The sequence below is a fragment of the Mercenaria mercenaria genome, chromosome 19, assembly GCF_021730395.1.
Source record: "Mercenaria mercenaria strain notata chromosome 19, MADL_Memer_1, whole genome shotgun sequence".
Classification (NCBI taxonomy): Eukaryota; Metazoa; Mollusca; class Bivalvia; order Venerida; family Veneridae; genus Mercenaria; species Mercenaria mercenaria.
Window position 1 is genome coordinate 19,722,189 of NC_069379.1, and position 16,036 is coordinate 19,738,224.

The following is a 16,036-nucleotide window of genomic DNA, read 5'->3' on the forward strand; positions in this document are numbered from 1 at the left end:
AACTGAAATTTAGAAGCTAGAATATACTTTATATATACTAAACAAAATTGTTAATTAAGGCCTATCAAGTACATATTTTATCTGATTTCATTGATAACAATACATAGGAAGCAAGAAATTTTATTTCACAGTGACATTGTGGCTAATAGACATCCATCTTATTCTAATTCTGGTGAAACAATGTGGTATCTTTTGCTGTGATAACATTTATATCAAGCAAATATATAATAATATCTTTTTCTGCATTTTCAGTCAGAAAGACGAAACAAATGCAGACACAGGTATATTGATTTGTTTACATTTACATTTAAGATTCAAAGCTAACTCACGGTTTTCCCTAACAAATTATAATTAGCTGAAAAAATTGGCATGACAAAACATTTTTTAATTACAAGCATACCATTCCAGTTACAAATGTAACTATCTTAACTCATATAAAGTGCTTGTAACGTTCATTTATATGTAAACAGGAAGCTTGAGAAAGTTGGATATAAATTAAAGCTCTAGATGATGACTTCATTACAGAACAAAATCAGCATCCGATAGAAGTAGAGGGTATAACAGAAAGGGAAGATGATGTTAATACAAGAACAAAGTAAGACTTTTCTTTCTGATATGTTTTGACCCTTATAAATGTATCATACCTTGAAATCATTTTTGTTCAGTCGACATTTTTGTTCAAAACATCTTGCACACTCAAACTTTGCTATTTACAAGGTTGGTTACCAAATTCAGTGTGTCAAAAGAGGTGTTTAGTTTGAGCAATAGCAACGGTTATAAAATCCAATGTCCTTTTAGTGCAAAAGGTGTGTAACAATTTGGCACTTCTTGTAAAAGGTATGAAACTTGACATAATTGTAGATGGATTATTCAACCTCCGTGCAGGAATATTGTCAAATTCAAGCAAATCACGTGACGATGGTACAACTATGTGATCTTAAAATGGCGACATGCTTGGCAATGCCTGGTAAATCAAATGCTTGTTTTAATCTACAGGCAAATTGAAATTTATGTCACAACCTTTAAGAATAAAACGAAACTATTTAATATATCTATATTTTGCAGTATGCCATTCTCTTACTGTACTAAAAATACCGTCAAGTAATTTCATTGTTTACATTTTAGCAGGTGCGCGTCACAACACCAGAAAAAGGTAATTTTAGGATTACTGCATTATTTTTTATATTTATGCTCGTTTTTACAGGCAAAATATATGATGTTTAACTACTGAGATGAAAACTTTATACAACAAAATTAAAATAATGAGAAATATAACACGTCTGAAAATTTATACGCGGTGGCAGTGTCGACTGTACTATAAGGGGGAGTAACACTGTGTTGTTGGAGTTTGTGATGTATTTTGCTTCTTTTCAGCCTGGGAAGCAAGTTTTTAATTTTAAAAACTGGCCACCAGCAACCACAATACAAAATGACCGCCATACTTACAAATTTTATGAAGAAATGCTCTTAGACCAGAATTGTATATATGGCAAGAAAAAAAAGAAGAAAGTTAGCATTACAGTATAAAATGCTATTGAGCTACAAAAAAGATCTATATGCAAACAGAAAAGTTCGAAATGGCTGCCCAATTCGAAGATGGCGGCGATAAATCTTTTTCTTCATGAAAATCCTTCTTCAAATGGACATCTACCGTATTTTCCGGACAATAGGCTGCGGCCTATACGTTTAAAAAAGTGAAAATTTGGAAAGGAAGTTTGAAAGGAATTATGGCGGTCATCTTTGTTGAAGGCAGCCATTTTTGATTTCCACAAACCGCTTTCAAGGGTTAAACAAAACGTATTATATTTATCTAATACCTTGTCAAGTTTCATGCTTTTTACAGAAGGTGCACATTTCCTACTGATTTCTGGCACTATTAGTTATATCCATTCCTTTTATGAACTACAAATAGGTATTCAATTGTTTAAGTATGACGAAAAACAGGATGCGAAATGCGATATTTAGCTCTGTATACCGTCGACGCTTAGAACGCAAACACTTGGTGTCGTCAAGCGTAATGTTTGTCGTTTTGCTAGACGGCGCTCTATTACATCTTCTTGACCTTAAGAGTAAAATATTTCATAAAAACTAATCTATGAAAGAAGGAAAACAATTCACATTTTACTGATCTGTTAATTCGTTTAACAATTGCTCGCTTCAGTTAAACACAAATGCTTAACTATCTTAACAAATACATTACTCCTTAAGTTACAGTTCGACATCTAAATAGTTTATATCATTGGTGCTAACAGGGCTTCCACGTACAAAACAAGTAATAAAGCTTCTATTCGGACGAAATACAACTGAAAACGACTCTTGTATTGATATCAATTACCAACAGTCTCTACCTTAAAGTGCTTCATTTCCGGCACGAAAATATAAAAACATCAGTGAAAGTTCTTCTTCAACGAATGGCTTATATCCAACTATAACGACAAATGTCTGCTACAAAAACAGGTTAAAAACCTCCGTTTCTAACCGGAAAAAGATTTACGTCATTTTACCGTGACAGTCGCATTGGGTGCATGATGAAATGTTTGACCGATCATTACATCTGAAATTATGACCCAGTTAACAATACCTGTTGTACACATGCTTAAAAGTAATCAGTCAGCACCTGCCGTGTAAAGGCAGGGTGGGGCAAAAAGGCAAAAATTAAAGGGTATTGATATGATGAAATGAAATATGCCACACCCTTCTTACACGATAGCACCGGTTTAAACGAAACTATTGTTTATAAAATTCGGTGGTATTTGTGATCCGAAAGGTCCAGAAGTAACCACAACGTGAGTCAAAGCAAATAGACATTTTATATAGCCACACCAAACTGCTGCTTGAATAGCTGCTCATATCGATCACAAGGTTTTTGTTTTACTAAGTACGCAAAGACGCAAAATTATAGCAGACCTACTTATTTCATTGTATTGTTGATGGGTACAGTGTTTTCTTATAAGCGTCTGTTCAAAGCGCTTGACTACTTTTTGTTTCTAAATTGCCAAGGACTTTACTGTGTATACATAGTTATTACATCTGAGGTACCCATGAAGTTGCGTTGCGGGAGGTCCGGTTGTTGTTGCTGGACGCCGTCTTCATAACGTATAAAATTATTGAAAGTCACCAAATCATCTGAATATTGACATAAACCGCACAAACAAAACCCTACAAAACAAACATTGAAACAACGATTTTACTTTGATTTGTATACAAAGTGCATCTACCTTTATACTCCGATGCCATATTACATTACTGCTCTATATAAGTAATATTTATTAATATGATTTTTGTTGTTCATCTAAAGGTACATTATTCAAATATTAAATTGTGATTACTGTAATCATTTAGTCATACTCTGATCTGCTTTAGAAAGAAACGAAGCAAGAAAATTACCATTGAGCGTCCGTCACAGATTGAACAGAGACAGACGGCTGAGAAAGCGAACAAAGATCGCCATAAACCATCAAAGTTGGCTGTAGGGACAAAATGGCTGTTTACCTTCATATTCGGTGTTATTCTTTTAGCATGTCTAACACTAAGCAAGATATCGATTCTTGTTTTATCAGAGGCAATGAACAATGACCCAGACATGAATACAGATTCAAGATGCCGGTTGTTTGTAAAGTTGCAAATACTTATACTTGTGCCAAATGTATTTGCTTTTTTCAAAAGCGTCTGGGCAGGAACTTTTCGAAACGATCTACCTATGCCATCCCTAAGAACTATTCTTTATGTAAGTATTAAATTAAATTTTAGAGTCTGATATATATATATACTGTCACAGAATTGAATTTCTTAATCTGTAACAGTTTTCAGCTAAACTTAAGGAATCCCAAAGACTATGCTTCAAACACGTGGGGTTAAGAGGAGAGGGTGGGGAGCTTTTGTTATATAAACAGTTTCATACGTGAAATAGCTAGCTATAAGATCAATTTACTTTTATTCAACATCTGTTCTGATTCATTTTTTTCTACATGGTTTTCTTCTATAACCGTTTTCTAAACAATATGACAGCTACGGTTTATTTATTGCAACTAGTATATTAACTTATCTTTCAGGCTGTGCCAGTCTCGGTTTTCGAATCAACTGGATTGTGCCTACTTATATTCAATATCCCGGGACTGTGCAAGACACACCATATTGTTTTGTTAATGAACTGTGTATTCTTTGTACCGTTGCTTGATAACATCGTTCGAAGTTGTAAGCAAACAAATCGAAAAGATAGAAAACGGACCCTTGGTTTATTTGGTTCAGCTTTGTTTTTTGAGATAGGAGGCATTGCCTTTTCTGTTTACTTGGTGTGTCTTCATGTTGCGTTGGAAAAACTGTGGATGCCGATAATTGGAATTTTATTACTGTCTTTCGCTTGGACACCTTTTAATTATAGAGTTTTACTGGAAACAGAAAATAGTGATAGGAAAAACAACACAGATATACAACAAGACGGGAACACGTTACCTTTACAGGTATTCCGGCTTTAGTACAATTGTCATTTACATTTTATCCATAATACAGGAACAGTCATACGCAGTATACATACGGCTAGGTGAATTGAAAATATAATGATTCACTTCAAAATATTCCCAATACGCACACTAGTCACTGACACCTATTCTGAACATATCTAATGAAATTATATTCACACATGACTCTCTTATATATCATTTTTATCATACTGACTTGAATACAAGATGTAGTCATGAAATTAACCCCGTATAAAATAACAATGTAATACAATTTTTATTTGTTTGTATAACCCTTTTATTTTAATAAGGGAATTAGAACTGTACAGGCCGACGACTCGCACAGTAGACCAACCCAAAACGCGACGCTGCATGATGTGAAAAGAATCACATGGAAATTGACGCTAATCATGTCTTTTATAAAAATATGTTCGACGTATGGGATATCAATGATCTTGTTAAGTGATGATTCCATTTCTCCATTTCCGGAAAACAGTAGCGGTAATTTTTGTTTCATGCCTTTTTTGAAATGTTGTTTACGAAAAACTTAACGTAACATATATATTCAAAATACGCTGTATTGTTCCTGTCATGTTGAATTATTTATTTAGTTTCCGCAATGTCATTTATCACATTTCTTAACTAATACGTCCAGAGATTAAAAGTTGTTCGTTGTAAATGTATAACACATGCACGCAAGCACATACACACTAGTAAATTGTTTAAAGAATACAACAACTTTCGGGAGTAAATGATCTTTTGCTTTTAGAGATACTGAACAATGATTTTAAATACTTTAAGTTTATTCATGTATTCTTTTAGTTACAATTGTCAATTATTCAAACGGCTGGAAACTGTCGATTTGGGAGGAGGCCAGCAATGGAGAAGTGTATTATTTTGTTGCACACATTTGCAGTAGTTTCGTCAGTAAGTAACTAGTTTATATTGATATCCAGACAACTGGGTTGAATTATGATATTTCAAAATTAACCATGATTGTAAATTCATACCCATTAGATTTTACAACTTTGCAATTCTTTGAGTGCACGAAAAGTTATTTATATATTGCAATAACTATAACACAGATGTTCCTTATTCTAACCTTAATAAATAGTTATATGATTTCACAAAGAAATATATAGTAAGTAAGTTTTGATAATATATACATAATTTGGATTATGTAAATGGACTTGCTGATATGCTTCAAAAGGTTCATGAACTTGCAAAGCTATGTTATTGTTTCATGATATCATTAAAATATCAGTTCCGGTCTTTTATGTAGCAACGTAAAAATGTCGCAATATTGAGGTACAAATTATAGACAGTTGTGTCCCTAATGGGGTGAGGATTTGAGATCGGCTAAGCAAAATATTGTTTTTGTTCGTCTGCATATTGTACGGTTACTTATGTATCATTTAAACGCAAGGAGCAGGTGTCCTTTTACATTTCATAGGTTATTACGTTGGGTACATGGCTTGTACCACCTGCATGCAAATTGGAGCGTTTGCACTTCCGCTTGTGTTAACAATTGTTCCATCACTTCTACTGCTGACAATAAAAGGAAGCTGTGAGTCAATATTGTTGCGTATTGGAAGTAAGTTTACTGTCTGCGTTATGTTATTCACAATGTTTACTGTAATCTGTATGTGATCAAGCCTTTATACCTGATACATATTTTGTATTTTAGTTTGATGATCGTTACTTTAAAAAAGGAAATGTACTATTGTGACAAGATTTGAGCCCCATATATTGTATTAATTAAACGGCTCATACTAAAGAGTGCAAGAAGAGCTATGCTGAAGAAATGTTATACTTTTACAAAATATACTGAACAGCAAAAGAAACTATTCAGGTGTATAACTGGGGTATTATTTAATAAAACACTTAAATTTATAAATTTGATTGTGTTCTTCATACCGCATTACCCTTGAAGAACTTCACGTCTTAATATTTTAAAATTGATCAACCGTGAAGTCAGTAGTCCCACAATAGGCGTTTTGCACGAAATTCACGTGCGCGTGTAATTAACGATTTTCTTTGTGAAATTTTATTGTCATTGGAAACATTGATGACTGACTCACCTGAAAAAACAGCATAAAGTTTAAAAAAATATATTGTTGGTTACATGGCACGACTGAATCAAAAGGATGTTACAATGAAACAGACGCGCAGAAGATAAAGCCAGAATTTCGTGCAAAACGGCTATTGCTGGACTAATGACTTCATGGTTGGTCGATTTATTTTTAAATTTAACGCGTTCAGTTTTTCAAGTGTAATGTGGTATGAAGAAAACAAATCAAATTTATAAATTTAAGTGTTTTATTAAAAATACCTCAGTTATAAATCTGGATAATTTCGTTTGCTGTTCAGTATAGATTTTTTTTACTAATAGACGACTTTATGTGAAATTTCGAATTGCGTTATAATCGTTGTTTAAAGACAGGAGTCATTATGTTACAATAAACTAATAAAACGTTTTGTTCAATTTTGATTTTCAGTGCGCGGCGTAACAAGCAAAGTGTCACATGTCAGAAAAACAATATTAACCTAGTATGAATACGTGTGTTGTTATTCTACGGTTTATTATCTTTTATGTTAAGCCGAAATCTTCAGTATTTAGCAGACTACAGTTACAATTATAACAATAATCAAATTTACTATTTCCAAAACGATATATCAGTATCTAAATGTTCGGAAATCTGTATTAATCAACAACTACTTGCGTAGGATTACATTATTTTATATCTTCATTAATACAGGTACGCATAAACATTTATTTCTTGGAGATGAAACATAGCAAGCATACACAGTAGAGCAATATACACAACAACTTTTAAGTTTTCATTCGACATTTGTCTGTAAATGTGTTCATTAACACATAATTTTAGATTATGTGACATAAGTCTTAATCTTGTTTCCTTTGTTCAGCTTAATTTAAAAAGGAAACAAAAGTGCTTGACCGTGTACATTATTATAATACTAATATTATACCAGATTTATATAGCGCCATTTTTATGATAACACGTTCAAAGTTAGGCCATTATAAATTTGTTCCTAGATTATCATCCAAATTTTGTTTAAAATAGGGACTGGGGGAGAATTTTATTTTTATATTTTTTATTTTTAAAACAAATGTACGCAGGGGTTCCACTTGACCCAGGAGTAGGAATTTTGACTCTTGAAATTAGCAAAAGTGTGCATACAGACTCCTAGGATTTCAGCTGAAGGGTCCTTTTTATCAACACGAGATATATTTCAGTTTAAACTGACAAAATCAACCTTTTTATATTCAAAATGACAACTATGTTTGCATCTGTTTGTGGTTTTATGACATTGTTACACTCGTCTCCTTCCCCGTCAAAACTAGACGGTGATAAAGAGAACTCGATATATGGTCCTAGATTTAGTAGCTGGATTGACCTGCGTTTGTGATGAACCTACTTTAGATCGACCAACAAACGCTTGTATACAGCTGGTTAATTTCTTAGATACACATTTGAACTGTATTTACTTATTTCTGTAAAAAAATCTGCTTTTTCCAGCTATAATGACAGAAATTACCATGTTTTTACATCTAACACTCAAGAAACATATAAAAATTAATCTATTTTAAAGGAATTTTGTCAAATAAAGAATTCAGCAGTGTGTAAATGACGTCAGAATCACACTTAAATGGCTGCCGCCATATCTTTTTCAATAGTGGTCCATTTTCAGGACTATGAAAGGCTTGAGGATGGCTTTCATATAAAATTAACTTACCCTTTAAATTGTAGAAAAGGGCCGTTTGTTTACAAACCACATATTATTTCATTACATGCTCATCATTTCCGTTCTCTATTTCGCATATTATTATATGCTTGACGTTACCGTGACTCCGATGAACGATGTCAGTTTATTGCAGGCACAAAGGACATATATGATTGCATCGTCTTTCCAGCTCATACCAAACTAGACTTAGTTCTTTTAATCCTTGCCGGAAGCTTTTTTTTGGTAGCACAAGTACTATTCACATTCTGTTTAATATGGGAAAATGGCTCGCTGCTTAAACTCAAAGAGGATCAGGTTTGTACATTTACATAATTAACCCTTAGCCTGCTGGCGGCAGATGATTATGCCTTTGCGTGCAGTCTGATCATGGTCTGCACTGTTCGCTATTCAGTCAGTAAATTTTCAGTGAAAACCCCGTTGAATAATAAGTGGTACTGTCCAAATTGAAAGATGGTCCAGTTAATTATAGAAATATAGCAGGGTAAGGGTTAATATACATCTCTTCAAAAGTACATTTGTTAACACATTGAACGTTAATATGCATTATAGTGAAAAAAAATACTCAACTAACATATAACAATTTTTGTACAATCAGAAAAGGTAAAAAACAACATAAATCAATATTAATGTACGCATGATGATTCAAGCTAAAATCGGTTTATCTTCTTTTGATCTTTAGTTGTTTTGGCTACCGATGTACACGCCATCACTTCTTGAACAGTGGTTGATGTTAATAAGAAGGAATGAGTTTAATGACGATAAGTATAAGGAAAGAGTTAGGAACGGAAGCGAAGCAAAAGTCATTATCTGCACAACAATGTTTAGAGAAGTAAGTTAACTGATAGTTCGTTCCGCAAGCGATTGCTCTGTAATTATATATAAAATATGAATTTATTTTCTAAGTAATGGCATTATGTTGAACATTCCTTATTACGTCCCAAATGCGTGATAAATGTGGTAATTTTATAAAAAACAAAACAAATAAAAACAAAGAAGACGGAACATTTTAATACGTAAATAACCCTATTCAATGGGAATTTTGTTCCTTTGGTAAATATCTAACAGAATACACGAAAATGAAAAAAATATTATACAAAAATATCTCATATGTGAATGACCAATTTTAAACGTATTTTCTGATAACTGCGTCGTATCAATGCTTTTACAATGTATCTCAAACTTATTTCCTTAACTCTTGATAGAAATAGTCTCTTTCCATTTTGTTGCCAAGGTAGTTTGTGGTGTCCGGGAAATTATGCATTTCCTAATGACTTATAGTTATACATGCATTGTGTCTTGACGCTAGGGATGTCCCAGTTAATTCAATACAAAAAAAAACTGATTGACAGCTGTTTACATATCTAATACTACAATTAAAATGCACAAAAATATACAATAACATATGTTTAAGATTAATTTAAATTTAATGGCAACTGGCGCGGTCGTAATGTCATTACAAACACTTGTCCTCGCAATACTCCCTGCATGTTCAGTTCGTTCGTGAGTAATGGCTATTCAGTTGCAGATTCAGGTACTTTTCAAATGCGTCCAGTCGGTGATTACGACTTTCTTTCTTACGCATATTGCTATCACAGCAGTTTCTCGGGCGTCCTCATAGGGTGATTTCTGAATGTTCCTTAGAGAACCTGCGATGCCACATATAAACTTGTGTCCGCGAAAGATTTTGATGCTTAGAAACATATTAAAAAGTTTTCCTAGGGCATGTGCGAGTTATCCCATATTGTAAACAGATTCAGACAACTACCTAGTGGACCGTGGCATTTCCGGCGTCGTCGCATCGATTAAAAGGTGCACCGTTCATCAATAAATGATGTCACTTGTTTGAAATTTAGCAGCTCGAAACATTTCACGATGACGTATGCATAAACGTTAGTGGAAATGTTGGCATACATTAGTAGCAACATCCTTTTGAAGACGGGTCACAAGTTGTGTATTGTTGTGCCGTATAGGTTGCGCGCCGCTCAGATTCATTAAATTCACATACAATTTTTGTAATGTTACAGTTTGATAATAATTGTCTTGGAAATAGAAAAAAACACATATGAACGTTAAATGATTGCAATCTGACGTAATTAACAGTTAAGGTATTGGACCCGTAATAGAGTACCTCCTTTTTGAAGAGTATTCAATTCCTACCATAAACCTACTTTGACTGCAATTTTCAGGGGTGCGTAGGTTCAAGCCTCACTGGGACCCAAATTTTTTTCTCCATATTTTCCTTTTTTTCTAGTAAGTTTTTACTTCTTTCAAGACTTATTATGGATGTTTTGTACTGAATCAGGAGGGGTAGAGTTAGACATCTTTAAAAATACTGGGTTACATATGGTAAAAGTTCTCTATTTTGCCTTCATTCTTTAGATTACATATTGTGGAAGAAATGCAGGTAGGATTTACTTACGCCCCGAGATTATTTTTGAATGAAGTGAGCAAAATTCAAAACAGACCTACAGGATTCGACTTTAATTTTTCAATGTTGGAGTTAGAATTCTGTCTCATTAAATCCGTTTACTTGAGGCACCCTAGAAAAAATTATATTTACAGTTTTATTTTGTGTTTTATAATTGTTTAACAATAGTTTGATGTTTCTTTCATTAAAATTAAATGCTGTAATGAATTATCTGCAAACAATTTAGATAGTGGCCATCACATTGAAATTTGCCTCTATTTGAGCTTGAGGAAATTTCATTAATTATACAAAATTTACAAAAAAAACGACACGGTAAAAGTTGTTTAAAATTTGCAACACGGTGTGAAACATGGTCAACTTTAAGAATAGACCGAGCAAATGCCATTTTTAAAACATTACTATTAGGGGTCCAATACATTAAACAGGTTTAAGTTTGAATTTGAACTAAAATTAATTGTTTTAAACCTTTCCAGGATGAACATGAAATGAAGCAAATTTTGGAATCAATTTTTGGAGTTTTACAAACCAAAGAAAAGAAGCACTATGAGTCACATATTATATTTGATGGTGCTACAAAAGGTACCGATCCAACGGAGCATGCATTACAGCTTATTTACCTTATTGATGAAGTGTTCGGTGAGCTGCATTATGTTTGTTGTGTAATGTTAAAGCATTTCGTCAAATTACATTAATTACGTGGCCATTTACATTCATATCGAATAAGAGCGTCGCAAAACTTAAACGTAATTAAGATCCTGGTACATATTAATCCATTACTGTGCGATTCAAGCACAAGAATGTTCTTTTAGTACAAAGGTTCATTATAATTAACATGGAATGTCTATCAAGGCAATAACTCTTATTCTGCAAAACAGTTAGGTAACTGTCATTAAAAAGATTACTTTTATAACTTTTGTAACATAGTACTTTGAAATTTGATATGGTTTTTGTTTATGTGAAAAGAACTACCACCACATACATGTGAAAAAAGGAGAACGCCGTATGGGATGTCTCTTAAGTATACCCTCAGGACAAAACTAGCAAATAACCAATACGAAACGATGGACCTTACAGTTCACATGAAAGATAACATAAAGGTAAATATATTAGAAAATAGAAAATAGTTTGGTTCCTTCTCTCGAGTCTGTCAGATTCATGACACAGAACATATACGTACAGTGTATAGATTATAGATAACCTGTAGACATAAATGATTCATTTACTAAATTCAGTAGATATTATATGACTACACTGCTTTACCCCTGTAGTTTAAATATCTAATAAGCTCTAGCTGTTGATAAGATATATAAAATTAAACGAATACTAAGGAATAATTTGAAATAGATGAAATTACTTTAATTAAATCCATGTGTTTTCAAAAAATATATATGTCCACAGCAATTTTACAAGTTTATAAAATAAAATTATGCTAGTCATTTTAACTCTTGGGGTGAAACTAATTCAAACATAACCTTTTTAGTGTAGAATAAATAGTATGCAAGGAAATGATACATAGAAAATGTGTCTTTAAAAATGCCATGGCACATTGTTTAGGTATCTTAAATTCGAATTCTGAAATAATGTCTAATATGTATTGTGGCTGTTACTGTTGACCATGAGCTGTATTGGTGCAGTACTAGTATACTAAAGCATAATACTTGCTTTGAAAAGCAGAAAACAATTTAAAAAACGTAGCGAGTACTGACAGGCCAGGAAATTAGCATCTGTGTCAAAAGAGGTCCGGGTGTCAAAATCCAGAACACAGTTCTCAAAATTCAGAACATAAGATTTCTAATTAAATTGATACAAACATATAAAACAAACTCATGGGAGTTAAAAGGAGTTGAACACAAAATATGTGTATTTAAATGTCGAAAACAAGTATGAAAACATTCATAAGGGATTTATAAAGCGGAAATGTATCCACAATGTTACTGCAGATGGTTGGGGTACTGGATAACATCCTTGATCTGCTTTATTGTGTTAATCATGCTTGATACTTATATTTTGTTTAATTAATTTTATTTTAAATAAATTTGCAATACTTTGTTATTATTTAAAATCACAATGAAACTGCCATTAAATATCACCTGATTTTCAGAGTTTATATTGGATTTCTTTTAAAGATTTTTTCTTGTATTGCATAAGTAACAGAAGATAATAAATCATGATTAAAACTGTATGTTGGAATTAGTTTTAGGTTCTGACACCATATCTAGCAGTGTAACCAGCCTAAATGCACTTTAAATATCCGTGGACTGGGTTGTGAAGTTAATTCAGTCCAGGTAATGATATTATATATAATAATTAAGCTTTCGTTTTAATAAATCTAATTGACTGGGTTCTTGTTTTATTAATATGTTCTATATAATATCCTTTTTTTTCCAGGTTAAGAGTAAAAAGCGATGGAGTCAAGTGATGTATATGTCTTATGTGTTAGATCGGCGCCTCAAAGAATTAGATGGTACTTATCAAGCCAGCTTCAGCTAGCATTTTCCATTGTTAGAATACCCGCACTTCACGAGTCCAGAGAAAGAAATAAAGTTCACTTGAATTATTTCAGTAGAGAAATTATGTAATAATAACAACAAAATCAATAAACCGCATCCAATACGTAACACGTAATTTTACCAGTAGCTACGCATAGGTCTCCAATATGATAAAGCAAACACATCATCATAGTGGTGTCGGTTTGCGTTTAGATATCAGTGTCCTTTTTGCTTAAGTTTTGTCCCGAAATTCCATAGAACAATACCTTATTTTGACGAACTCTAACTATAATCCGAAGCGTTGGAATTCCATCACCGATTGTATTTCAAATTGCTCAGTCCTGACGTTAAATTATTCCGTAAGTACACATATTTTACACTGTAAAATGATTATCGTACACGTTTACTATATTTTTGTACATTTATAAAGATGTTGTGCTACGCTTTTGTCTGGCTCTAACACGATAGATTCTGAAGTAGGTTGTAATGATTTCTTATGTCCAAATTACGAATTTTGATACGGTTTCAATCGTTATAAATTTACTGATACAAACTAAATACCCACTTGCTTCACGCTAATTTAATATCATTCGCGTTCATTCAGTATTATGACTCAGATCGACTGGCATTCATTATTTTCTAATCCATTGTTACCGGATTATCAATCACAGTCCATTATCAAAAGATCCTTAGTACTTTGCTATTATAAAATAGCGTATTTCTTAACTACGAAAATATATTACAGATACAGACGACGAAGATGTCTTCATTTTGACTACGGACGCTGACGTAAAATTCACCTCAGATTCAATAGCCTACCTTCTTGATTTGATGGTTCGCGACGACAGTGTGGGCGCAGTATGTGCGCGGACGTTTCCTCTTGGAAATGGTCCAGTTGTTTGGTATCAAGCTTTTGAGTATGCGATCGGTCATTGGTTTCAGAAGGTTATTATTTTTATCAACAACACAGTGCCTGGTAGTAGCTTATAGTTTGTTTATCATTACATGTTTTATGAAAAAAAGTTTTTCATTGTAATCGCTGTTATTCAACTGCACAACACGACATAATTTCTTGTTACATCTGAAAATGTAAATATGTTAGTCTTATGATAGCTATAGAGGATATTTGTTTGTTTTAGTGTAAGATCGAAATATATTTCACTATAATGCAATATTTTCACGAGAGGCGCAGCGATAGAAATATATTTCGATCTTACACTGAAAATGGTATTAACAAATATAAATACAGTTTGTCCGCGCAACGTCACATCATCGCATCATGACGTCATAATGTCATGACGTCACGATATCTTTGTAGAAAAACTGTATACAGTTCTCTTACATTTCCTGATTTCTTACATTTTATTATGATAGAATGTATATATTTATGATCCTGTTAGTGTTTCTATACATCTATATCTTTACTGAAGTATATTTTGTGGTAATTTTTCTTTATTAATAATTCATATTATTTCGCATTCAAGTGTAGTTCTATACCAGTGAAAAATAAAAATGATATTTTGAAACAATGAAAATATCAATTTTATTTCACTGATGATAAATTTTAGTATTTCATTGAAGAGCATAGAATAAAATATTTCTATTTGTTTGTGCCAACATAATAGCACTTCTACCACAATTTTACTGAATTCATTGTTAATAAAATTCGGCTAAATTTCAAGGAGAAGTTTTAGCTATTGTGAATGTCATGTGTGAAACAAAGACTCGAAACAAAGTAAATGGCAGGTGTGAGTTATTTGATACATGTCAAGTGGCTATTGTAGGCAACAGAACACGTGATTGGATCCGTTCTCTGTTCGCCCGGATGTTTTAGCGTGTACAGATGTAAAGCAATTCGAGAGGTTTTAACAACCTACGCATCCGATGTAGAGCATGCATTTGATTTTCTTACAAAGGATATGGGAGAAGACAGATGGCTTTGCACACTTATGGTATGTTTTTGGGGGCAGTGCCCCGGAGTTAACAAACCTTCTGTCAATTTTCATGTCGAGCTTGTGACCAACCTGACAACACGAAACATGTGAAAAAGGAACAAGTTTCAACAATTTACGAAACATAACACCAATTATGGCAATTTGCAATTATGTTTTGAATCCAAATATGATTTAAATACACCTTTTATAATGAACTCGGCATCTGAAGTAAAATAAAAAAGCATTGTAAGTATAAGTAATAATACTTAAGCGTAAGAATAATAAAGACGCTTAATTTGATTACGTGAGCGATTCTGAAACCTGCATTTGTTTTGACCATGTGACCGGTTCAGAAACTTAATAACAAGTTTCAGTACGCTCCAATGTGTTCTTGATTCTGTGTGAAAACAGCAACTAAAACAACGTACCAGACACTAGAAACTACATACACTACATTTTAATTCAATAAAATACGGTATTACATTACCATAATTTAAACGTTATACTAATATAATTACAGATAACAATAAAGAGCATTTACATTAAAAGGGTCATTGTTTTGGTCATGTGGCCTACTTCATCACTGCATTACATATTTCAGAATACTAGTAGCTTGATGTTTTAGTGTCTCCAGACGGGCCGGGAAGGGCTGGTCATGTAATTGTCTCAGTATCATATGTGATTTTAATAAAGTTCGTATAATTCAATTATGATTCCATTTCAATCAAACATGTATATTGAGAAACTCACATAATTTTATAGAACATCCAGATACAACTGCTTGAAAATAATTGACACATACTTTGAATAATCAAATTTATTTACATAATTCTACTGTTATATCAGTAAAGCATAATGCCTCTTACATGAAATTTGTACTGTGACCTAGTAACAAGATCCGTAAAAGTTTTCACAATCTTTGAATGCCACCTGGGTAAATAAATCCTAGATAAGCAATTT

At 32.8% G+C, this 16,036-nt stretch overlaps 1 protein-coding gene across 6 annotated transcripts in view; it reads left to right on the plus strand.

Moving 5' to 3' along the window:
- Positions 1-16,036, plus strand: part of LOC123541764 (uncharacterized) — a 62,976-nt gene that overhangs the window by 25,552 nt on the left and 21,388 nt on the right. For 3 of the 6 annotated variants that reach the window (XR_008368528.1, XM_053530812.1, XM_045327353.2), the window contains 14 exons: positions 253-281; positions 526-595; positions 3,364-3,727; positions 4,053-4,460; positions 4,769-4,958; positions 5,280-5,384; positions 5,911-6,051; positions 8,359-8,519; positions 8,905-9,054; positions 11,127-11,289; positions 11,617-11,750; positions 13,042-13,117; positions 13,888-14,087; positions 14,927-15,094. Coding sequence is in view for 5 of the 6 variants with exons in the window: in XM_053530812.1 (XP_053386787.1) it covers positions 253-281; positions 526-595; positions 3,364-3,727; positions 4,053-4,460; positions 4,769-4,958; positions 5,280-5,384; positions 5,911-6,051; positions 8,359-8,519; positions 8,905-9,054; positions 11,127-11,289; positions 11,617-11,750; positions 13,042-13,117; positions 13,888-14,087; positions 14,927-15,094 (2,359 nt within the window). In the remaining variant the exon portion in view is untranslated. The remainder of the gene's footprint in view (positions 1-252; positions 282-525; positions 596-3,363; positions 3,728-4,052; positions 4,461-4,768; positions 4,959-5,279; positions 5,385-5,910; positions 6,052-8,358; positions 8,520-8,904; positions 9,055-11,126; positions 11,290-11,616; positions 11,751-13,041; positions 13,118-13,887; positions 14,088-14,926; positions 15,095-16,036) is intronic. The other 3 variants (XM_045327357.2, XM_053530814.1, XM_053530813.1) reach the window with 2 other exon arrangements.